At 40.5% G+C, this 26,092-nt stretch overlaps 1 protein-coding gene and 1 gene segment (V, D, J or C); one reads left to right on the forward strand and one right to left on the reverse strand.

Annotated features, from left to right (window-relative positions):
• LOC101788419 (uncharacterized) overlaps positions 1 to 19,313 on the forward strand; it is a 165,395-nt gene extending 146,082 nt beyond the window's left edge. The window contains exon 7 of the mRNA XM_063235128.1: positions 17,585 to 19,313. The gene's annotated coding sequence lies outside the window, so the exon portion shown is untranslated. The remainder of the gene's footprint in view (positions 1 to 17,584) is intronic.
• LOC134473037 (immunoglobulin kappa variable 2-29-like) lies at positions 7,786 to 9,525 on the reverse strand. The segment is given in 2 exon segments: positions 7,786 to 8,951; positions 9,342 to 9,525. Coding segments are annotated over 2 exon segments (465 nt in total).
• Positions 19,314 to 26,092: the final 6,779 nt, after the last annotated feature.

The raw sequence follows: 26,092 nt of genomic DNA on the forward strand, positions 1-26,092 counted from the left end.
TGTATAGCTTGGGTTCTGGAATTTGGTGCCTATACATTTGAGATTGTTATCTCTTCTTCTTGAAATTTTCCACTAATTCGTATGTAGTGACCTTCTTATCTCTTCAAATAATTCTTGGTTTGAAGTTCACATTGTCTGAAAACATAATAGCTACCCCTGCTTTTTTTGGGGGGGGGTTCCTGTTGCGTGAAGTATTGTTTCCCATCCTTTGACTTTCAGTTTATGAGTTTCCTTTTGGATTAGATGGGTTTCTGGTAGACAGCATATGGTTGGATATTGTTTCTTGATCGATTCTGCCAGACTGTTTCTTTTAATTGGTGCATTGAGACCATTTATATTAATGGTTACAACTGTTATATATTGGTTTATTGTTGACATGTTATATTTCTGCTTTTGAATCTTTACCTTTTCATTCTGTGTAATTGTCTGCTTTGCTTAGTTGATTTTTTCTAAGTGCATCTAAACTGTCTTTCAGTATTCTTTGCAGGATTGGCTTGGTGATCGTGAAGTTCTTCAGCTGTTCATTGTCATGGAAGTATCTTATTTCTCCATCCATTTTGAAAGACAGTTTTGCAGGGTACATTAGTCTAGGTTGGAAATCATTTTCCTTCAAGATGTGCAATACCTTGCGCCATGTTCTTCTTGACTTCATTGTTTGTGTTGAGAAGTGTGCTGTAATCCTGATAGGTTTTCCTTTATAGGTGATCTGTCATTTTTCTCTAACAGCTTTTAATTTTCTATTCTTATGTTGGAGTTCTAGAATGGTGATTATTATATGTCTGCTTGTAGTTTTATTTTGGTTATGGCTATTTGAAATTCTTTATACTTCACTAATCTGAATGTCAGTTTCCATTCTCATGTTTATAAATTTTCAGCTTCAGTCCTGTAATTGGCTTCTTGATATCATTTGTATTGTCCCTTTCTTTTTCATTTGTCCCTATCAATCTTATGTTGTTCTTTTTTGCATCATCTTGCAGTTGTTGTATTGTTATTTCCTGGTTCCTTCTTATTTTTAAAAGACCTTTCCTTTCCTGTGCACTAGCTGCATTCTTGCCTTCAAGGTCTGAAATTCTATCTTCAATATTGTTGAGGTCGTTTGGGCAACTTTCAATGGTATTTTTTATTTCCTGTATATCTCTTTGAATCTGCTTCATTTATTCTCTTTATGTCTTATATTCTTTATCTAGGGTTTCTTTATTTTTGCTTTGTTCCTCTAATTTTTAACTGTGTCTTCTTCAAATATGTTTGGCATTTCTTTCATTACTTTTAACATTTCTTCTTTTACTTGGGAGATTATTTCTAATTTGCATTCATTTAATCCTTTTTGGAGTTACTTCTGTATTTCAGTTGCTATTATTTCAGGTATTTCAAGTATATTACATGTATTTTCTTCTAGGTGCATGACTCTTAGGCTTTCTTGGGATGGACCAGGGTTTTGAGATTATTTTGGTAATTCTTCTTGTCATTTTCCTATATTTCTGTGTTTTAAGTGATGTTCCAAAGCTGTTGGAAATTTTCTCCTATGCCCTTGGTTCCTGGGACTGAATGGAGTTTGCTGTGCATTGTCTATTCAGACTCACAAGACCTCCTGTGCCACCTCCTGTGTTTCAGAAAGCTGGGCAGACTCTAACAACTGTGGGCTACAGCCTGAAGCTCTCCCCAGGCAAGCACTGATGCACTATAACTCATTTCATATGCCCTCAGCTCCCTTGATGGACCAAATTCACTGGGTGTGGTCTAGACTGACCACAAAACCTCCCAAGCCTAGTCTAGTGTGGCTGGACGCTGGGTGGCCACCTATCCACTGGGAATTATAATCTTTTTTTTGTCTTTTTCATTTTTATCGGTACCAGGGATCAAACTCACGACCACACACTTGCAAGGCAGATGCTTATGCTGCTGAACTAATTCCCCAGCCCTGGAGTGAAAATCTTAAACTCTAGCTGGGCCCGTGCTGATGTGCTGGAACTCACCTCATGAGCCCCAGTTTCCCAGATTGAACAAAGGTTGCTGGCCATGGCCCACCCAGGCCTGAAACCTTCAGAGCCAAGTCTAGTGTGGCTGGAAGCTGTGCAGGGACTTAACCACTGGGAGTGATGATCTTAAAATTTCCTGTTTTGGTTTCTTTTGTCATTGATTTTCAATTTCACTGCTATGTGATCTGGTAATTTGCATGGAATATTTCAAATTGTTTACATATACACAAGTTTGATTATGAGAAGTATGCTTTCTATTTTAGAGAAGCTGAAAAGAAAGTGATGCTGTAAGGTGGGACACCTAGTATATATCCACTACATTCACTTTTTCAAAATTTGGTTCAGTTCTAATACTTATTTGTTGGCTGTTTGTCTAGCTGACCTGTCTATTTGTGTCAATGGATGATTGAGATCTTCAAAGTAACCATATTAGTGCTTATGTGCTTTTTCAGGTTTGTTAAGATTTGTTGCATATAGTTGACTATGATGTTGTTTGTTGTGTATATTTTGTGCTGATTATGCTTTCCTGTTGAATTGTTCCGTTTCCAAGGATGTAGGGACCTTTTTTCTCTCTCTCAATTCTTCTTGGCTTGAAATCAACTTTGTCTGCAGACACAGTAGCTGAGCCTGTTTTTTTCAGGTTCCTATCACATGGATTATTGGTTGCCATCCTTTGACTCTTGGTCTATGAGTTGATTTTGGAATTCATTGCATTTCTTCTGTGCAGTGCACTGTTGTTTCTTACTTCATGATCCATTGTATCGATGTGTTTCCTTTGACTGATGAACTGAATAGAAGGCCCATTGATCATCATAACAGGTGTATATTGACTTGTCCTTACCATGTTATTTTCCTAAAATAGGCTCTCTTTTTATCCCTTGAGCTTTACCACTTGCTCTGCCTGACAGCTTAATTTTGTGGATTTCGTGGAGTTATACTTTTTTTTCTGTTTCTAAAGTGTCCTTTGGAAAATTTTGAAGTCCTAATTTTGTGTTCATGTATTTTATCAGTTCTTTGTCATGGAAATATTTTATGTTCCCATTGATTTTGAAAGATAGGTTTGCAACAGATATCAGTTTGGATTTAAGATCTTTTGGAGCAAGGCACTTGACACTTTTCACTCCAGGATCTCCTTGACCTGAGGGTTTATGTTGAGAAGTCAATTGTGCTTATGATAGGATTTCCTCTGTATGTAATTTGTTTCTTTTTTCTAAGAGCTTTTAATGTTGTGTTTTTGAATTGCATTTCTTGAATCTTGACCGTCTTATGCCTTGCTGTGGGTTTTCTAGTCATAGATAGAGTTCTATTTGACTAACTTATAGGTGTGTCAGATTCTTTTATCTTGGTGAGAAGTTTTCTGCCATGGTGCCTCTGATAAGTCTTTTTTTGTTATTTGTGCTATCTCCTGCTATTTTCATCATCTCTAACCATTCTTATGTTATACTTCTTCACATGATATAGCACCTTCTGGATGGACATCTTATCATTCCTTTCTATTTTTAGGAAATCTTTCTTTTCATAATTATTAACCAAAAACATGTGTTTGGTATTTGACATTCTGTTCTCACATTGGTTTATTCTGCTGTTTATACATTCAGTGAAAGTTTCAATATTTTGGATATCTCCCTGAGTCTCTTGTATGAATTCCATTATGTATCTATGTTGGTCTTCATGGTTTCTCTCATTTTCCTAAGTTCCTCTATTTATTAATCTGTATCTGGTGTACAGTACCTAGGGGTGTTTTCCATTATGGCCACTATCTGTTTGTTTTCTATCAAATCATCTCTGATTTAGTTTGATCTAGATCCTTGTTAATTTATTTTGATGTGATCATTTCAGACAGTCACGGTAGCTGGCTTTTGAGTGGTCCCACCTCCATTCCCCCTTGTCTTGCCTTTGTTTCACTGATTGTCTGGAGTTGCACTTGTGGAATTGCCTTCTCATTTTCTAATTTTCTTTTTCTTAGTTTAATTCTTGAGTTGATGCTTCTGAATTGCCTATGGTGGATATCCTGATTGCTGTTATTTAGAACCTTTAGGAAATGACTACTGAAAGTGTCTTCCAGGTGTAGACCGCTTTTGTGTTTTCAGTTGTGTTGTAAGATCCTACCTCTTCAATTTATGAGTTGAGTAGTTGTTGCCTTGTTGGCCCATCCTCTGGTCACTTTACACTGGCCCACAGCGTTTTCAGTGACCATTAGGCAATGTCAGTCTGGGAAGGAAAGGAAAAGAAGAAATTAAAGAAAGAACAGAACAGAAACACAATCACCAGAAAACCGGAAACCATGTTTACATTCATATAAAGAAAAGGTCAAGCATAAAAAGCAAAACAAATAATGAGAGAGAGAGAGAAGGAAACTCTCCTCCCCAAGTTGCATCTCTGCTATCACTGGTAGAGAAAATGTGTAGACAGAATCTAGGTCCATGCTGATTTATCCCAACAAGCCAGAATTTGCTTTATGGTGAGGTAGTGCATAATCTCAGTGAGCCTCAACTTTATTGCCATTGACGTTCAGGGCACTTTCCATTCATGAGGGTGACACCAGATTTTTTCAGCCTGCAGCAGTCAGTGTCACTTCTGTGGTCTTGAACTTAACTGAAAGCCAGGAGAGGAGACAGTGGTTTTTCTGAGTTTGAAGCTCAGTTGGCCTCTCTTGAAAATGACCAGTCTCTCACAAATGACCAAATCCATACCACTCACCAGGATGTGCAGTCTATAGCATCTGTGTCTCTGCAAAGGTCTCTGGGTTGCCAGCTTTCACTCTGTGATTTCAGGCTAGAGTGCTTCCTCCCCCAGGATGAGTACTGCAACAGTGACAACGTGCCGCCCATCACCTTCCAGGCTCCTCTTTATGAGCTCTGTTCAATGATCTCTGCCCTTTGTGCTCTTGATCCAGATTAGTGTGTCAGTCATGCAGCATTTGTTTTAATGCAAAATTTAATCAGGGGTGTCAATGTTCCTTAGCAAAGCTGCCTAGAATCTTGATAGAAGAATAAAAAATGCCAAAATTAGTATAACAACAACTTCAGTATGAAAGAATCAGATTTCATACAAAAGAGCAATGTTTTAGATAAAGTAAACTGTTGATGTTTTTAACTTCAGCATCTAGGTTTGTTTAGTAACTCTAGTTATGAGCAAATGATTGATCATTAGCTATTGTACACTGTGGCTTTGTAGTATCTGAGGACTCATCTGATTGTAGGTGTGTGTGCATATGTGCACATGTGTGTTTTGTCAGTAGTTGTACGTAGTCGTCAGAATATTCTGACAGCAGAATTTCAGGCCTATAATGTCAGAGCACAGGCAGCAGAGATCTGGTGTGGTTGCCCTAATTTTCTGAGGATCAGGTAGGTCAGAGGTGCCATTCAGATAATGGGAAAGCACTGGGAATGAGCTCGATGAAGAAAGCAAATGGTTTGGCATGTTCCTCAGAGGCTGTTTCCAACAGGTTAAATAGGAATAATGGTACTCACGACTCATCAAATAGTCCAGAGGTTCAGTGCTGTGAGACATTCAGTCTCTTCTGTGGTCATTAAACTGGATAACAGGATAGTGAATAAAATATTTCAGTATGTTTGCAAGATGAAATCTGAGAAAATATCTCCCTAAGAATTTTCTGTGCATGAGAATGAGGAGTAAAGGGCAGCATGTGCCCATTTCTTTGTAAAGTAAAAAGCTTCCACTTTCCTGGGAAAGATCTGTGGATGTTTATATTGGTACCCTATAGTATTTGAACAAGTGTTTGTTTTGTTTATTTGGGGGGGGGTACCTGCATTAAATTCACGACCTTGGACCTGCCTCATACAAGAGGTGCATTGAGTGGTGTCCCCGGCCCTTGTGCATTTTCCTGCGTAGATTTTTTTTTAACCTTGCATAACACGTAGCCATTGCGCTATAAAAGTTATCTTAAAAGTCTTCCAATTGCCTGAGGAAAAACTCAGATTATGGGCGAGAAAAAGTGTTAATGGGGGATCTATTGTATTTATACTGGCTCTCATTAATATTTGTACAACTACAATGTGACCCTGCACATCATATTCTATGGAAATACCAGCATAGGCAAAGCATCCGATGCTTCACAGCTTCAGTGCTCTGAGCTACTGCCAAGAGATCTGCACTTGTTAAAGCAGATTGCAGAGGAGCAGAAACAGCCCCCACGCAAGCTCTTTACCTTGAGTTTCTGTCCCTTGCCCTGATCCTGCTACAGTTCCTGTTACTTCTGTTTCTTAAAAAGGGCAGGTCACTGTGATGCATATTGTAAGAACCAATCACAGACAGCAAAGTGCTCTATCTCTGTACTTCCTCAGGGTAACCCGATAGAGACCTCTTTCCCTGCGGCTTCGTGGCTGACTTGATAGAAGTATTGGTTTCTTGTTTTTGCCTGTAAGTGTTAGTAAATCTGCCTCTGAATCTTGTGTGTCCTTTTGGCTTTTCTACTTACCAGAGCAACAGTATGGGAGAAAAACAATTGGACGCAACTTGGAAGGGGAATGTTTTTTACTTGGAACTTGTGCTTCACAGGACTGACCAACAGGTGTCAGCAAGGGGCTGTCTGTTTTAAAAGTAATGTTTGAAGTCTTGCCCTGCCTGGAAAGAGCTGTGCTCTTCTAAGAAACACAGTGGTTAGAAGGTTTTTAACAACCCGCCCTAACGGTCATTTTAATGCTCATTCAACACTTCAATTTTACATTTGTGAAAGGAAAAGAGATTCTTAAAGCATTGTCTTGGCTCTAGGATCTCAATTTCTCACCCTTCCTATGTGTCCCCCTCTCTCAGTCTCACTCTGTCTCTCTGCTTCTGTCTTTGTCTCTGTCTGTTTTCTCCTCTCTCTCTCTCCTTCCTACAGGTTACTCGTACTCCACAGCCTCCATTGTAGGTTTCTCCTTGTGTCCTGACTTCTGAGAATTGGGCTGCCTTTTAGGTCCCAGTCTGTCCTCATCTACTTACCATCATTTCCTGGTGACCTCACCTCTATCCCTATATTTGCATCTTCTAGTTCAGATCACTTCCCAGAGATCTAGCATCTCACATATACAAGGGTTGAGTGGAGGCCTGGGGCCATCTCACCACTGGAAATATGCTCCCCTGCAAGTCCTTAGTTCCCCTTGTTACCCAGTGTTGCTTTTTCTGCCTTCCCATTGAAGGAGGCTTCTTGTAAATTCTGTGATGGATCCTTTCCAAATATAAGGCAGTCTATGATTTGCTTGTTCTGCCTCAGTTCATGTCCAGGATGTCAGAAAACTTACTTGTTCTGCCTTTAAACCATGACCAGAGCCTTCCCACCTTTTGAAACAGCTGGTGCAAGGTCTGGAAAAGTAAGCACATGCTGCCTTAGATAATGGGATTAGATAACTTTTTAATGTTCACTTTCAATGATGTCTGAAAGGCCAAAAATAGCAAAGAGATATCAATTGTTCCTATTATCAGACTCTTCATTTCTATTATCTTACATTTAACTTTGACCTGGGGTTTTAGTGCAGAGGCACAAATGTGTGCCTGGCAAACACGAGGTCATGAGTTCAATTCCCAGTACCAAAACAAAACAAAACAACAACAAAAAACCACAAACAAGAACACCACAAAAAAAAAAAAAACATTTAACTTTGAGGATAGTAGTGGTCCTGGAGGATTATCACAAATGGAAGAAATGGAGCCTATTGAGATTTATCAAGCATGTCTCATGAGGATGAGGGGAGGTGAGAGGCATCTGCCTTAATTCTGAAAATGTCAGGTCTGCATGTCTTTTTTTCCAATAAAAATCTTTTTACAAATGATCCTTGTGGAAACTAAAGCTGCATATGTGCTTGTGATGGAGAACAGAGCCAAAGATTGCCCATAAAAAGCAAGGAAAATTGCTACTAATTGCTGTGAGAAATTTTCTGAGCATTTGTTTGTCTCCTTGATAGGTAGCTGTAATCCTGGATATCACCAAATAAGGATAGACCCAACTTCTCTGAGGTCATCCTCAGGTACCTCGAGGCAGAATCACAATTTGAATGCTCACCTTTGCTGTGCTACATTGACTAGACAGACATGACATGACTGAGGTTTCTTTAGGCCAGGACTTTTACTCACCATGGAGTCAGTAAGACCAAGAGCCCTGCATGAGGCACCACTTCCGATGATCTATGGAGTCACACAAAGCCCAACATTGCAATACCAGAAGTGATCCCTTTAATGCTGCCCTCTGGAAATGGGCGCAGCATCATAGGAGTACCAGCTTGGCTGAAAGGATGGTCCATGGTGACCGTTTTCCACTGGATTAGCATGATGTGAGAAATTGCAAGAGAAATTTCCAACTGTGGAGGCTATTTCTAGCTTGTTGGTCATTTTAGCTAAATTCATGGTTCATTTGGTTTGCATTTTTTTTTCAGTTTCATAAAACAACAGAAGTTTTAAGGCACTAAAGAAGCTCTGGAGTTCAGCTCCATTCTTCTCTCTCTGAGTCAGCTTCCTCACCAGAACACAGATCCTGGCTGTTGTGTTGTCTTCCTCATTCTCTGGGCAGGGCAGAGACCTCAGTTACAACTTGTTGTTCTGATTCTTCAGCCTCTTCCTCTCACAGAGAGCAGGCTGCGCTCTGCTGCTCCCCAGACAGCAGTGCAGGAGGGCAGCTGGGCTCCCCAGGCAGGGAGGTTTGTGTTCGGGGCTGTAGCACTGTGCGAGGTTCATGTGTACTTTGCACACAGTAATAAACTCCAGCGTTCTCAGCCTCCACCTTGCTAATTTTGAGGACAAAATCTGTCCCTGACCCACTGCCACTGAATCTGTCTGAGATACCAGAATACCGGTATGAAACCAGGTAAATCACACCATGTGGAGCCTGGCCTGGCTTGTGCACAACCCAATGCAAATAGGTATTTCCATTACTAGAGAGGAGGCTCTGGCTGGACCTGCAGGAGATAGAGGCCGGCTCTCCAGGGGTGATGGACAGAGAGAGTGGGGTCTGGGTCATCACAACATCTCCAGTGGATCCTAAAATGATGAAGAAAAAGGGCAAATCACATACAAACACCATGAGTCATTTACCTAGCTTTTGTTTTCTTGTAAGTATTGAGCTACATTATATTTGTAATTAATTTAAAAAGAAAATTTTTAAATTTTGAGATAATTGACAGGATATCTAGTCACATGATTCCCTCTAGAACTCATCTGAGCAGCCCTATCTTTCTTTATGGCAGTCTTCATGAGAGGACACCTCCTGAGTCCTTTGGGGATTTTCTTCACTTGCTGATCTAAACTCACACATCCATGCTTCAAGTCATGGATGCACATCTCAGTTATGTACAGAATTCAGCCAGGCAGCAGAGCATCCCTGAAACTCTCCCTCACTTCATGTTCCTCCTTATCCCCCTGTGTCCTTACCAGTGATACAGAAGAGTAGCAGCCCCAGGGGCTGAAGAGGGAGCCTCATTTTGAGAAACTGAACTGAAGAGTCCTGATCAGGCAAGGCCAAGTTAGTGTCAGATTTTATCTGAGACTTGCTTGGGAAGGTCCACCCTGGAGACAAAATGCAAATTCCCTGGTGGGTGCAGTGGTGCAGAAGGAGTGAAGTGCATGATGGGAGGTTTCCCTTGTGTGCCTAGTGGTATAAAATATCCTCTTTGTTGGGTGTTTTGCACAGTGTCATAAGTGTCTGCCTTGTGAGCATGCAGATGTGAGTTCCATTCCAGGTCCCAAACAAAAATAAACAATCCAAAATCTGTTCTAAAATGTCCTCTGAATGGGGAAGAAAACAATAGAGCTACAATTTATGCTGTGTGCAGCAGTGAGTGCAAGGATCCCTTGGAAAACGTGTGTCTGCAACACAGACACACTGCTCAGGGCTCTGCCCATCCAGACAGGACTGCAGTCCCAGGATACAGGGGATGTGCAAATCAGTCTCTGGGATGGGAAGTGTCATGGCTCTTAGCCTCCTGGAGGAGAAAGATGCAATTCTCTCTTCATGAGAACTCGTCTTTAGCATTTTCTACCTGAGCAGCAGGTAGCAGAGATGAGGAGCCATTTTGCTGTAACCAGTTAACTTTCATAATCTTACAAACAAGTATTAGAAATAGTCTTGAAGCTTACCTAACAATTAGATGACACCAGAGCAGTAAAATCAAAAGCTATGATACACATACATGTAGCTGTCTTCAACTTGGAAATCAGTAACTCTTTTGAAGGCAAGAGGAAAGGACAAAAAAATAGAACTTACATAGTGGATGTAAAATTCCTGTGAATAGATTTTGAAATCAGTAAATATCTGGTCAAGACTGCTCTCTTGTAGATATGTATACACACACACACACGCATGCACACGCACACACACCAGATTTATCAAAATCTTTGTTAGGGTACTGTTTCTCTTGCTTTTATCCAAAATGAATGAGGAATAATTTATGCTACTCTCTTGTTAAATATTCCTAAAGCATCCTTCTCATATCTACATTTTTTAAATAGATATTGGGTAGCCATGGTCTATGGTTTAAAGAGCCATTCTCAATAACAATGTCACGATTGAATCCAGTGTTTTAATGTCTCAGGGCAATTTGAACCAAAAGCTGACATGGTCCTGGATGTTTTCTGAGTTGGTCACTGTGGAAAGGGGGTGAGTTTGAGACTTCTTCCAAAGCTGTGAGAGAGTAAAGCCATGCTGTCATTAGTCTGTAAGTTCGTTTTTGTGTATGGCAGCCCAAGAGCTGCAGTGTGCCTCTCACACATTTGGGAAAGTGTGTTTGTGGTAAAAGAAGTAAATAAGGATTCTGTAGTGTGCAATTTTATTGTAAATAAGGACTCTGGATGTTCTTATCACTATGTGTGTGTGTGTGTGTGTGTGCGTGTGCGTGTGCGTGTGCGTGTGCGTGTGCGTGTGTGTGTGTGTGTGTGTGTGTGTGTGTTGGGGCTTAAATCGAGGAAGCTCACACTGAGCTACGTCACCAGTCCTTTGTATTTCTCTGACTCTGAGACTGGGTCTCATTGTGTTGTTCAACTGCCCAGTTTCTGCCCTGTCCATCCTGGGCCTCAGCCTCAGTGTGCTGGGCTGACAGTCATTCACTATCTGTCTTGGGTGACTTTGTCTTCTGAATGTGTGGGCTTTTTCCAAACAGTCTGAGAAGTTGGAAAGTTCACTTGTTGGACTGATCTGGTATCTTAAACCCCCATTCCTCATTTGTATCACAAGAATCATTAGTAAATGAAATTAAAGAAAATAAATTTCATCTCATTGGAGCAGTCACAATACCAAGTTCTAAAGCTTAATGCATATGCGGAGGAGACCACAAGTGGTTAAGTTCAGACTTGGACACACTAAGTCAGCTTTCACATTTTTTTCCCTGGAAATAGGAAAGTTTTAAAAATTACACAGCACATGAAGTTTGGCTGTGTTCTATGGAAGTGTTCCAATGCCTCAGATGAAACTACAAAAGAGTATAAGATTTTATTTTAATATTTCATACCTAAGAAAATAACAAGCAATAGTCTGTTGACAGCAAAATAACAGATAATATTACATTGATTAAATAAAAGTAAAACACCAATTGATTGTGAATAATACGTGTGGCTGGATTATAAGGATGATTTGAATGATTTACAATGTGTATAAAATGTATTGAGCTGATTAATTTTTTTCCTGTAGTTTCCTTCTCTTTTTATGTAATATCAGGTTTATAATTTATTTCCTTGCTATCCTCTCAGAAGTCCCAAATCAGAAGTACGGAAAGAGCCTTTTGCTGTCTGATACTTTCATTGGTACTTAGTTTATCTATTCTATTTTTAATTCCCAAAGGGTCTGACTTTGTGGTCCTTAAATAGGATTCGTGAGCATTTCTGTGTAATTTCCTGGCTATGTCCCCCTCCAGACAGGTTGTCATTTGGGCACCTTTGCCCCAAGGCTATGTGCAAACAAGCTCGAGCTTTGAATTTGAGTGGTACCAGAATGATGGAGTCATTCTCAGGCCCACTGTTTTTTTTTTTTCCCCCTGTGGAGGAGGTACGGTGATCACTTCAGACCCACGGTGAGATCCTCAGCTCATCATCTTAGCCATCCTGTGTAAGTCACTGATTTTCCCCAATGACGTGATTTTTTATTTGAAGTTAGATATGATCCAACTCTCATGTAAAACACAGAATAATAATGATAAAAACTCTTTTCTCCCCAAAACAAAAGAAAAAAATCTCATATCAAACTAACTCTCTGCCTAAAGTATGCAGCGATCTCTTAGCCCTGATTTACTGTCACGGTCCCTATCCCCATGCTTGGCTGCCATTCTTGGATTCTGGGGCAGGACTCTGAAAACTCCTCATGTCGCGATGATCCATGCACACAGATTCAGGGAACACTGGTCTGGCTATGGATCTACATTAGACTCTCTCTCTCTCTCTCTCTCTCTCTCTCTCTCTCTCTCTCTCTCTCTCTCCTTTTCTTTTGTTCTTTTTTCTTACCTAGCTTCTTTTGTTTTATTGTGGTGTGTTTGAGACAGACCTCAGGACCTCTGCACTGCATTGCTAGTTAATCACTGCTGTGAATTACACCTACAGCCTGAAATTGGGATTTTCCTGAGCTGCAAGTAGATCCAGTGTGTTCTTCCCTGCCTGCTTTCTACTGTCTGACAGTATATCTATTTTGATTTCATGCATGTTCTGGTATTGATTTTTTAATGGGGTGTGGCCAGTGGGCTGATGAGAGGAGAATAATAAGCTTGTGATATCAGGTATGAGAAGAGAGTTGTTGCAGTGTACAGAATGGCTTGTGTGCTATAGATGCCTGATGATGGGGGTAGGAAAGAGGATGGATTCAAATCAGGGGAAGAACACTGGGAATGAAGTTCGATGAACTAAGCAAGTGATCTTGCAAAACTTATTCTGCGGAAATAATGGTACACCCGTGGTATGTGATTCTTCACTGCTTCAGTGCTGTGAGATACTGCAAAGAGATCTGCACTTTTTAAAGCAGATCACAGTGTAGCAGAAAAAGCCCACATACCCACAGCTTGAGTTTCTGTTTGTTGCCCAGATAGCAGTGCCTGCTACAGTTCCTGATACTTTTGTTTCTCAGAATAGGCAGGTCACTGTGATGCCCAGGTGGTCAGTATGACACATATTGAGGGACCAATCAAAGACAGCCAAGTGCCCTACCTCTGTACTTCCCCTTTGTAACCTCACAAAAGCCTCTCTCCCTGAGCCTTTGGATCTCACATTTTTATAAGAACTGATTTCTTGTCGCTGCCCCAAAACACAAACAAATCTATCTCTGGATCTTGTGTTGCTGCCGTGTTTGAGTTTGCTATAGCAACAGCATGGTAGAAGAAATACCTCCTGCAGGTCCAGTGAGAGCCTCTTGCATAGAGTTTCAAGGTAATTGAAAGGGGAATGTTAGCAACTTTCCTTGCCCTTCATAGGACTGACAAACACATGGCAGGGTGGGGTCAACTCTTATAAAAGTAATGTTTGAAATCTGGCCCCTTCCCCAAAAGAGCTGTGACCGCCTAAAAGACACAATGTTTTGGCCATTTATAATATCTTGTCCTAGAAGTTATTTTGATGTTCATTCAGCAGTTTAATTTTACATTTGAGAAAGAGAATCATTTTTAAAACTTTGTCTTGGCTCTATAGGATCTCCTTTTTTTTTCCTTTTCTTGGTGCGTCTCTCTGTGTGTCTCTGTCTCTGTTTCTCTTTCCCCCTTCCTCCCTCTCCCTCTTTCTCTCTGAAAAGAAGTGGCCCTGTAGAATTTTCTCGAAAAGAAAGAAATGGAGGCTAATGATACTTAGGAAGATGGGTGGTGTTGTGAGATGAATGCCTTAATTTTGACAGAAATTAGTCTGCATGTCTTGTTTGCTTGTAAAACGTATGGAAAGAAAGATCTTTGTGGAGAATAAAGCTGCATATGTCTTTGTGAGTGGTACTGAAGAATGGAAGCAAAAATGGCCCAAAAAAACCCTTGTGTACTTGCTGCTAAGTGTTATGAAGCATTTTCTGACAAGTTGTTTGCCATCATCGCATGATAGCTTTATTTCCGGGTATCACCAAATGAAGATCCTTCAGCTTCTCTCAGGTCATCCGCAGTATATAATGAGGCAGAATCACAATTTGGCTGCTCACATATGCTGTGCTACATTGATGAGAGATGTGACAGGACTGAAGTTTGTTTTGTCCAGGAGCTTTAATCTTCATGGAGGCAGTAAGACCAAGAGATCTGCATGATGCATCACTTCCAGATGATCCACTGAGTCTCAGGACAGGGGGATGGCTCTGCAGGAGTGACAGACAGGCTGAGGGGACAATGCATACTCATGATATCCCCAAGGGAGTCTTCTCCATCCTTCTACCTCTGTGCCAGACACTCAGCAGAGCACACATCCCAGCTGCTCTGTTGTTTCCTTCACTCTTACTACTGGACAGAGGCCTCAGCTGCAACTTGTTCTTCAACCTCTCTCTCTCACACAGTGCAGTCTGTGCTGTGCTGCTCCCCAGAGAGCAGTGCAGGAGGGCAGCTGGGCATCTCTTGGCTGGGAGGTTTTTGTTTAGGGCTGTGTCACTGTGGTAGGATGTTTTGTATCTTGTAAACAATAATAAACTCCAGTGTCCTCAGCCTCCACCTTGCTGATTTTTAGTGTGAAATCTGTCCCTGAGGCACTGCCACTGAACCTGTCTGAGATGCCAGGAAACCAGCTGGAAACTTTATAAATCATGCCCTGAGGAGCCTGGCCTGGCTTGTGCAACATCTAGCTCAAATAGGTGTTTCCATCACTATGCAAGAGGCTCTCACTGGACCTGCAGGAGATGGAGGCTGCTCTCCCGGAGAGATGGAGAGAGATTGTGGGGTCTGTGTCATCACATCTCCTGTGGATCCTAAAATGGTGAAAGAGAAATGCAAAATCATGAATCAACTATCATGGTTTTCTCTTTCCTGCCATTATCAAGCTAGAGTATTGTCATATACTTTATATATATATATATTATATATATAAATATATACTTTATATATATATAATATATATATATATTTTCTAATCACAAGAATCACAAGAATCCCTCTAGAATTGGTATGAGCAACCCTCTCTTTCTTTTTTGGAAGTCTTCCTGATAGGTCAGGTCCTGAGTCCTTTAAGAATTTTCTTCACTCTGATCTAACCTCACACACCCATGGTTCAAGTGAGGGCTGCACATCTCAGGTGTGGACAGAAATCATTTGAGTGGCAGTGGGACCCCGAGGCTCTCCCTCTTACCTCATGCCCCTCCTGATATCCCTGTGTCCTTACCAGTGATCCAGAACAGTAGCAGCCCCAGGAGCTGAAAAGCAAGCCTCATTTCATGAAACTGAACTGAAGAGTCCTGATCAGTTAAGGGAAAGCTAGAGCCAGCTTATATCTGAAACTTTCTTGGGAAGGTCCTCCCTGGGGACAAAATGCCAATTCCATGGTGGGTGCAGTGGTGTAGAAAGAGAAAACAGCATGGTGGGAGGCTTCTCATGTGAGCCCAGTGGTATAAAATATCTCTGCATTGGGAGGAAAACAATAGAGCTACAGTCCATGCTGTGTCCGAGTCTCCATCAGGTACAGAATATTCAGGGCTGTGCCCATCCCAGACAGGACTGAAGTCCCCAGGATATGGGGGCGTGTGCAGATCAGTTTCTGGGAGGGGAAGGCTCGTGCTTCTTAGCCTTGGGAACAAAGAAATTCTCACTTCATGAGAACTCATCTTAATATTTTTTTAAATGTAAGATCTGATAGGAGCAGGTAAACTCTCATCATCTTATATTTATAAGTATTAGAAAAATATTTTATATGATCTAGAAATTAAATGATATAAAAGCACCAAAGTTAAAAGAAGTATGATACAGAGTAAAATATTTATCTTCAAGTTGTAAATTTGCTTCTCCATGGAACGCAAAAGGGAAAAGGAAAAAAATATATGCCCTACATAGTGGATGTGAATTTGCTTGTGAATAGGTTTTGAAATTTGTAAATTTCTAAGGATGCCTGTTTCCTTGTAGAAATGTATACACACAGTTGCCCACAAACACACACATTCTGGATTTATCAAAACCTTTCTTGAAGAAAGATTTCTCTTGATTTTAACATACAATGAAAAATTGTACTACTGTTCAGAATGATCATAAAATATCCTTCTCATATCTACTGTTCCTTTTAATAGATATTACACAGCTACAGCCCATAGTTTAAAGCAATATTCTAAACGTCAGAATGTCACCATTGAATCAAGGTTTTACCATCTCAGAGTAATTTGAGCCAGTGACTGACATGGCCCTGGAGGGTATCTGAGGTGGTCACGTGGAAAGGGGTCAGTTTGAGAGTCCCATCAAAGCTGTGAGAGAGTAAAGCCACGCTGTCACTGGTCTGTAGGTGAGATGATGGGTTCAATGAGGGGAAGAGCACTGGAAATCAAGCTCTATGAACTGAGCAGGTGACCTTGCATAACTTATTATGAGGAAATAATAGTACATGGGAGGCATCAGGTTCTTCATCATCAGTTTTGACTCTGAGGTTTTACAAAGACATCTGCATCTGGTCATTTTTTCTTTTACTCAGGAGATTATTTCTACTTTAAATTCCTTTAAAGCTTCCCGGAGTTGCTTCTTTACTTAAGTTGCTATTATTTCAGCTATTTCAGGTGTATGGCATATATTTTCTTCTGTGTACATTGCTCCTAGGGTTTCTTGGGATGGGTGGATTTTTCAGATTGTATTTTGGTCTTTTGTTTTGTCATTTTCCTATATTTCTGTGTTTCAAGTGTTATTGCAAGGCTTCCCCCGGGCCTGTTGGAAATCCTCTTCTATCCCCTCAGCTCCTGGGCCTTTGGCCACCCAGGTCCCCAGATTGAGAAAGGGTCACTGGGGGCGGGGCAGGTCAGCTCAAGATGCACTGAGCTGGTCCAGTGCCACAGGAAGCAGTAAAGTTCCCTGTCCGGGGCCAAGCTAGGATCCCAAACTAGCTGGGCTCAGGGGATGGTGTGGGCACACTCACCCCAGGCTGCCCAGCCTCTGGAATTGTTGAGGCTGGCAGGCCCAGAACTCCAGAGTCCTGGTCCTGTTCTTGAACTTGGATGGGGAACCCCGCCAAAAGCCGCCTTTCTAGTTGTTGGGCAATTCCCCTTCCCTGACTCCTCAGGACTGCAGCTGGAATAGACCTCAATGATGCACTTTTAAAGAAAGAAGTAGTTGATCATTGAAAAAACATCAAGGGAAGGCAAGAAAAACAAACAAAAAAACCAAAAAATAGAAAACATACCAACTGAATAGTGAAAATGGAAGCAGAACCCACCAGAAAGTATGTGTCCAGCAAACGTATTTATAAGTGAGCATGTTACAGGAGCCTTCAAATAGAAAGATCTCAATAACTAATATCATAATTCAGACATTTATTTAAGTTCTCCTTAATTTAGAGAAAAGATATAAGCATAACTGACATCCTCTTAGTGAACTAGGTAGAAAGAGAAAACTCAAAGAAATGCAGTTTGCCTTTACATTTAAGGCTTATATCACTCTTTGGGAGCTGAAAAGGAATCTTCCCTGCTTTCATTTAATACTTACATTGTTAGCCCTCATCTATAGTTTCCAGTGCAGGTTTTAACTCCTGTTTTGACTTCTGCATTTTGGGTTACATTGCAGGACCCAGGCTGCCTTCTTCTGTGAATATTCATTGCCTGATGAGACTGCAGCTAAGACTGAATCCCTGACCTCCAGAATCTCACAATTCATCTGTCCCTAGAACACTGAAGATTGGAAGACTGATGGCATCTTGAAATTCTGAAGTTCCACTCCTCATGCCTATTGCCACTCCATGTACATTTATTAATCTCCTGTGGAGTTTATCAGGCAGTTCCACCCGGCAATACAGCACACTGGTGCAAGATAATGACAAAGAGAGAAAATCCTACAGTTCAGGAGCTCTGGGAACCAATGTTATTCATGGAACTAGAGGCCATGAATTCCAAAAGTTCATGGCTTTTATCAGTATCAATCAGAGATGTGGGTCGGGGTCATGGCTGAGCGTTTAGAAAGAGACACTTTGCAGGCATTGGCTGTACCAGCCACAGAGGCTCTCCAATTAGACAGGATATTTGATGCTTGCAAATCTGGAACCTTTCCTTCTTGGATGGTGTAATTCTTCCTTAGTCCCAATGCTTCTGCTGAGATACTGTCTTATGTGTTAGCCCTGGAATTGCAGAGGCCACTCCTGGAGCCCCCATTCCAGGTGTCAACACTGTGGATAATGATTACCTGGGCTTGATCTCATTCTTCTAGCTGGATAAGGAAACCACCAGCTCCATATAACCAGCTCAGCATATCTCAATGAATAGAGTTGAAGGACAGGCAAAGGGGCTTGTTTCTCTGGAGAGCACAGCTTGGCAGTCTCCCATAGACATCAACACAAACTCTCTTGTGACTCATTCAAGTACATGACACTTATCCTCCTTTTACTTTTCTCTCTCATCTCACATTCAATATGTCTGTAAAGCTTATTTGCTCTAATTTTAAAATATGACCAGAATCTGTCCGCCTTTCAATACATCTACTGATGGGTCAAAGCTCTGACATGTGAGCACATTCAGACATGGATAAAAGTATCAGAGGAGGTGAATGGGACTTTTTAATATTACTTTGAAAGTAGGGCCCAAAGGCCAACTTTTAGAACAGATATTATTGTCCCATTATCAAACTCTTCATTTTTGAAAGGCCACACCAGGAAACAAGCACCATCTGAGAACCAGTGCCTTGCAGGCTGCCACTGGTCTGTGGACAGTCAGTCCTCAGCCCCTTCCAGCTTGCAGGATGACAAACAAGAAGTATCAGTGCACCCCCCACAATTTCCCCAACCCAGAAACACAGGCTGTCATGATAGCTATCAATGTGAAATGCAATTGGATGCCTGTGGTGCTTTGATGTTTCACTGATATTGCAGATATAGGGCCAGTGGTCTGATCGTAGGTTCAGGGGATAGCTGTACACAAGGTGACAGCTAGAGAGGATCTCCTTCTGAGGGTTCCATCCATTGTTGATTCTCTATGGTCTAGTTTTGAAAGTCATATATTATTTCCATTCTTTTGTTGGGTTAGGTTTTATTCTCTCTCTCTTTTTTTTTTTTGATTATGTTAAGTCGGATGGCAAGAGCAGCTGTTTCAAAGACAGCAGTATGTATTATGGTAGCAATTTTGGATTTACTATTGGCTTGTTTTGAATTTCTTTATTGCATTTATTGTTTTTATTGTTTGTATTTTACTCTGTTCTGTTTGATTTTTACTATGTCCAAAGATCTCTTCAGCTATTTTGAAGACAACAAAAGGCATTCTGTTAATTATTGCTGATTTTGTAATGTATTAAAATGTTGTATCACTTACATTGGTTTATTTTTATTGGTTTTGTTCTGTTTTATTCTCTTTAAAAATAATTTAAAAACAAACTTGTCGCTTTCTCTCAGTCTACTTTTAATTTTGGGGAAGCAGATATCTTGAGGGATTTTAACAATAAGGAAGATACTGGGGCCTAGAGATTTATCAAGTGTCACAAGGATAGGTTGTATTGATGGCTGTTTAATCCTAGAAGTAGGATGCAACTTCCTGTTAGCTTGTAAAAATCTTAGAAAGAAAGAATCTTGTAGTGACTAAACTCTTCTGTGTCTTAGTGAGTAATAATGCACAACAAAGGAACAAACATTTATAAATTCCGTTTCCCATTGTTATGAAATGCTGTGAGAAATTTTCTCACAGGACTCATTTGCTCCTATCCCATGGTTGCTATATGCCTGCATATCACCAAATGAACACCCTCCAACTTCTCTGGTTAGATCCAGTGCACAATGATGCAGAGCCCCACTTTGGATGTCCACCTTTCCCTTGCTGCATTGATCAGAAAGATGTGGCGTCACCCAAATTTTATTTTTGAGCTGAAAACTTTATTAATCTTGGAGTCTGTAACAACTGAGAGCCCGGCATCAGGATCCATGTAGGGCCAATGGAACCACACTTGGTAGCCCAGATGTGATCTGTCCCCTCTGGCCTTGTGAGCTGGGAGCAGATCTCCAGGAGTGATGGGCATCCTGAGAAGACAATGTATGGCTGTTAATTCCCTCCTGGGTAACATGATAAGAGGGCAGTGAAAGGGGACTGGGGATTTAGCTCAGTGGCATAAGTGCCTGCTTGCAAGCAGTCAGTCATGAGTTCGATCCCTGGTACCAATAAAAACAAAAAAGACCAAGAGAGAGAGAGAAAGAGAGAGAGAGAGAGAAAGGGCAGTGAAAGATAAAGTACTAACCTTTTAAGCCATTTCCATTTTATTAATAATTTTTGGCTAAATTCATGTTTATGTGTTTCTTTTGGTTTTATTAATTTTCACAAAGGAACAGAATTTTAAAGGCCTAAAGAAACTGTAGTGCTCAGTTGCATCCTTCTCCCTCTGTGTCAGATCCCTCAGCAAAGAACATATTCTTGTTACACTGTTGTCTTCCTCAATCTTCCTCCAGGGCAGAGGCCCCAGTTGCAACTTGTTGTTCTGATTCTTCAGCCCCTTCCTCTCACACAGAGAAGTCTGTGCTGTGCTGCTCACCAGACAGCAGGACGGGGGGCAGCTGGGCCTCCCCAGGCAGGGAGGTTTGTGTTTGGGGCTGTAGCATTGTGGGAGGAATATACATACCTTGCCAACAATAATAAACTCCAGCATCCTCAGCCTCCACCCTGCTGATTTTGAGAGTGAAATCTGTCTCTGACAAACTGCCACTGAACCTGTCAGAGACTCAAAGAGTCTTGATTGGAAACCTGATAAATCATTTCCTGTGGAACCTGACCTGGCTTGTGCACAAGCCAATACAAATAGGTTTTTCCATCACTAGCCAGGAGACTGACTGGATGTACAGGAGATGGAGGCTGACTCTCCAAGTGAGATGGACAGAGAGAGTGGAGTCTGGGTCATCACCTCTCCTGTGGATTCTAAAATGATGAAGTCAAGGCCACATGCAAACATCTTGAGCCATTTCAATTGTTTACACTTTTTCATATACATCCGTCTAAATGATTTTTGCCATTTTGATGTGCACACAAAATATTCAGTTTGAAGAACAGGCCCCTAAACTAGCAGCCACAAGGAAACCTACAGTGTTTCCCTGCAAAATTTCTGTCATTTTTCTGCAAAATCATCATCAGAGGATATAGGTCCTTGTTCCCACTGGCATCCTCATCCTGCAGACCCACGCCTCCATGATGCATGATGAAGAAGTCCATGATGCAGGCCAAACTTGCCATTGTCACTGTGTTCTGAGAACACCTGGGCAGCATGGGGCATCCAGGGCCCACCTGTCACCCCATCTCCCCCTAGGCTCCCCATGTCCTTACCAGGCAGGCAGAGCATGAGCAGACCCAGGAGCTGAACATGGTGCCTCATTTTGAGAAGTTGGAGTGAGAAGTCCTGATTACCCAGAGTGAGGTGACGAGGGAGCTCTTATCTCAGACTTGCATGGGCAGTTCCTCTATGAGGAGCAAGATGCAAATTCCCTGGTGGGTGCAGTGGTGAAGGGCATAGCACTAGCCCTTTCTTTTGAACAGAATGATGGAAAATATTTTCTGTGTTTGGATGGAATTGGTAGAGATACATTCCTTGCTTTGTGTAGCTGTGGGCATGAGGTCCATAGCATGTAATTCTGCACCTCCCACAGGAGCCCAAATACCCCAGCGCAGCACCCGGCCCTAGGACACATGCATGTGTGTTCAAATCAGGGTCCAGGAGGGAAAGCTTACCCCGCTCAGCGTCTGCCCTAGCTCTGAAGGAAAATGCACCTTACAGTGATTTTCAGAGATTTCCACCACAACAACATGGTCGGAGGCTGTAAAGACTCTGGCCACTGCTGTTCCCTTACAAACTCTGTGAGGACTAAAATCATGTTAGAAATAATTATTCCTGAATTTGGTAGCTAAACTCAAGAAAAGCACTCATGTTGAAAGAAATTATGTTTCTTTCTGAAGAATAGGTTACAACTTTATGAATATTAAATGGAAATTTTTTTTAAAATATGCCTTCTATCATGAATGTATATTTTAAAAATTTGTGAATATTCTGTCACCTTTATCTCCATTAATATTTATCAAATTATATTCATTGAAGTATAAACTCTAATATATATTTACTTATAAAATTATATATCCTTATATAAATGTCAGATGTGTATATATTCACATCAGATTAATAAAAATGTTTCTTAATATAAAAATCCCTGCTCAGGATGGAGGAGGTATAATTTTATAGCTGGTTTTATTTCCAGGTTGGCTCTGGATGCCCCATGATGCCCAGATATGCTCAGAACACAGTGAGAATGGCAGGTTTGGCCTGCATTATGGACTTCTTCAGAGGTGTGGGTCTACAGGGTGAGGATTCCAGTGGGAACAAGGACCTATATCCTCTGATGATGATTTTGCAGAAAAATGACAGAAATGGTACAGGGAAACACTATTCATTTTCTAAGTGGCCATAAAGTCCTTGTCATCAGTGTGTTTTATTTTCCTAGGCACTGTGTAGCCTCAGTGTTAAAAGGAGCCCATGTGAGGACATCAGGGTGACCCCAGGCTTCTTCCTGTCTCTGTGCAGTGTGAATGAGTGAGAAGCTTAGGCCAGGATGATCCTGGGAGTGGTGCAGGGTCCGATCTGCTGCGGGAGTTCAATTTCAGATTCCTTCCTCCAAGCCAGGGAGATGAATCCTTGTGTTGAAAGACTGAAGTCCATGGTATTTGTTTTTTAATGACAGTCCAAGAAATCTGGCACATCCTCTCAGAGCTCCTGTCTACTCTCTTTATAAATAAATACTCCAGTACGTCTACTTTCCCTTCTCTCCTACCTTCTTTGTATTTTCTTTCCCTGTTTGCCTGAGGTTAAAATCATAGCCTTCATGCTAAGCTATATCCTCGGCCTCTTTTATCCTTATTTTTTGTATTTTGATGCAGCATCTCCTTAAGTCACTAAGTTAGTCAGTTTAGGCTTGCACTTGACATCCTCCTGCCTCAGCCTTCCAGAAACCTGGGATTACAGTTATGTGCCATCTGGCTTAGATGTCTCTGTCTTCTGAGTGCTTTTATCTCTGTAAGCACTTTGAAAAGTTGGTATGATGGCTTGCTTGGATTTTCTGGACCTTGGTGTAGTTCTTTTTAAAATTTCATACTTTTTTATTAGTGCATGCTTGCAGTACATAATGATTGCATTCATCGTGGAGAATGGGTCCATATTCAGGACATATCTTAATTCCTATTTCTCCTCCATCTCATTTGTAAATTACTAAGGGTCTATTTTTTTGTGTCTAACATGAGTTACCAGTAGCAGCTAACATAAAGGACAGTAAGCTGCAGGTCACTAGAACAGGCACAGAGCAAAGTTCTAATATCTCACAGAGGTGTAGAGTGGATACAAAAGCCTGCTGCAAAACAACTTGGGCAGATTTAGTCGTTTTTAATGTTCTTGCCACTGGAAATTGAAGAGATCCAAATCTGTGTACAGTTTGACTGTTTATTTTTAAGTTTTGTTTTAATCATGGTAAAATTTAACATAACAAAACATCATAAGAAAACCATGTATGAGACACAGATTTCAAAGCAAGACAACCAAAGTCTCCACTGTTTATTATATTGTCTCTTGTTTTCTTCCAAATAGTTTTCCATACCTTCACATACAACGAATTCATAAAAGAAAAAATAGTATAAAATTAATCAGAGTAGGATGACGAATGCATTTTAGGTCTTCAAGAGCAAACAATAGGGAAGTCCACAATGCCTGCCATAGTGTCTCTCATTCTCTTCTAAATAGCTGTCCATACCTTTATGTATGTTGAAATTAAAGAAAACAAAACAGACTAAAATTGATCTGAACAAAGAATAATAATATTGCTGGATTTCACATCATGATGCTACAGGATCAGCACTGGGTACCTTAGTGTCTCTTTTTCTTCAAAGTAGCTGTTCCATTCATTGTGCATTATATAATACATTCTTATAAACTGTTTCGAAGTTCTATGCATGCATGAGTCTCTACATGTATATCTATTTTTTCTGTATTGGAGGGAAAACAAAACAAAAGAAGACAAAACAAAACAAATTCCTAGAAAAACACTGAACGAAAAAGAAATATAAACAACAATAGCAATGAGCCCAGAACACTGACGGTATAGGCCTTCAAATAAAGGTGGTATGAGTGTGGCTAGGGTTATTATTTTACATAACAATCTTTATGAGTTCCTCAGATCACCATACAATAACATGCAAAATTATTCCAATCCTAGGAATGCTAACTATTTTGTTTCAAGAACTTATAGAATTTGTAGCACAATTGTCTTAGCTATCCTCAGTGTGTTTATAAAATTTTAGGTGTTTTTTCCTTTCCTTTCCTTTATTTTTCGTGTTTTCCTGAGATACTATTTTTCCCTTTTAAGCAGATTCTTGTCCTTTAACTGTGCTTATTATTTTTGTATCTTATGTGCTCTTATCATTTCTTACACTTTGGAAACTAAATGTTATTTATACATGCGAATTTGATTTATTTCACTTATGAGTGAAATAAATGGGCTAAAGTTGCATCCATTTTCTCCATGTGAACATTCTTTGTAGCAGAGTAGTACTCCATTGTATAATACCACAACTTTTTTATCCATCCATTCCTCAGTTGATGGGAATTTAGGCTGTTTCCAAGATGTGGCTATTACAAATTGTGCTGCTATAAACATAGGTGCACATATATCACTGTGGTATGATATTTTCAGTTCTGGGAATATGGCGAGAAGTGGAATAGCTAGGTCAAATGGAATTTCCAATTCCAGATTTTTGAGGAATGTCCAGACTGACCTCCACAGTGGTTGCACCAGTCTACACTCCCTCCAACAGTGCAGGAGAGTTCCTTTTTCCCCACAGCCTCTCTAGCATTTGCTGTTTGTAGTATTTTTATGCTGGTCATTTTTTTCTGGAGTGAGAGGTAACGTCAGTGCTGTTTTAATTTGCATTTCTCTAATGACCAATAATGCTGAAAATTTTTAACGTGTTTATTTAAGATTTGTATTTCTTCATCTGAGAACTTTGCATTCATCTCAGATGCCCATATGTGGGATGACTCTTTGAATTTTGGGGATCTGAAGTATTTTAATTCTTTATATGTTCTGGACATAGATTCTTTGCCTGAGGGATCATTCACTAAGATTTTTTCCCAATTTTTGAATTTTCTTTTCACTATGCAGGAGATTTCTTTTGACATGCAAAAACTTTTTAATAGGATATGAACCCAGTTGTTGATTCTGTGTATTTCCCATGCAGTTTGATCTTTGTTCATTAATTCTCTACCTACCCCTACGTCTTTAAGATTTCTACCTACTTTGTCTTGCAACAAATTTAGGGTTTCTGTTTTAATATTTAGATCTTCGATCCATTTAGACTTTAGTTTAATACATGGTGATAGGCATGAGTCTAGGTTTAGTTTTCAGCGTATGAAGAGACAGTTTTTCCAGCACCATTTATTGAAGAGACTATCTTTCTTCCAGTGAATGTGTTTGGCCACTTTATGCAAGATAAGTTGGCTGAGTGTGTTTGTGGTTGTGGTTGTATCTTCTTATCTATTCTATTGGTCTTCAGGTCTGTTTTTAATCCAGTACCATGCTGATTTTATAACAGTAGTTTTGTAGCATAACTTCAAGTCAGGGATTGTGATGTTTCTGCTTTTCCTTTGTTGATTAGAATTGCCTTTGAGAGGCCAGGGATTTAGCTCAGCAGCATAAATGCATCCCTGGCAAGCAAGAGTTCATGAGTTCAATCCCTGGTACCACACACACACACACACAAATTGTGTTTGCTTCTCTAGTTCTCTTCTGGTTCCAGATGAATTTCAGCATTGATTTCTCTAGATCTGTGAGGTAGCTAGTGGCATTTTAATTTGGATTGCAATAAGTCTGTATAACTGTGGGAAACCCTGCAATTGGCCGTCATTTTATGTTAATAAGACAACAAGCATTTTAATGTTAAGTTTCTATTTGGTAGTTAAGTTTCCATCTCACCTCACCTACCCTGTCACATGTTCCTATGGTTCAGCCCGTACAGTGATTATGCAAATTAGCCTGCCTTATGGACCCACTCGCAGGAGATTCGAAATACCCTATAGCCTCAAGTC

The sequence above is a fragment of the Cavia porcellus genome, unplaced genomic scaffold, assembly GCF_034190915.1.
Source record: "Cavia porcellus strain 051 isolate PalLab524CR breed Dunkin Hartley unplaced genomic scaffold, mCavPor4.1 scaffold_25, whole genome shotgun sequence".
NCBI lineage: Eukaryota > Metazoa > Chordata > Mammalia > Rodentia > Caviidae > Cavia > Cavia porcellus.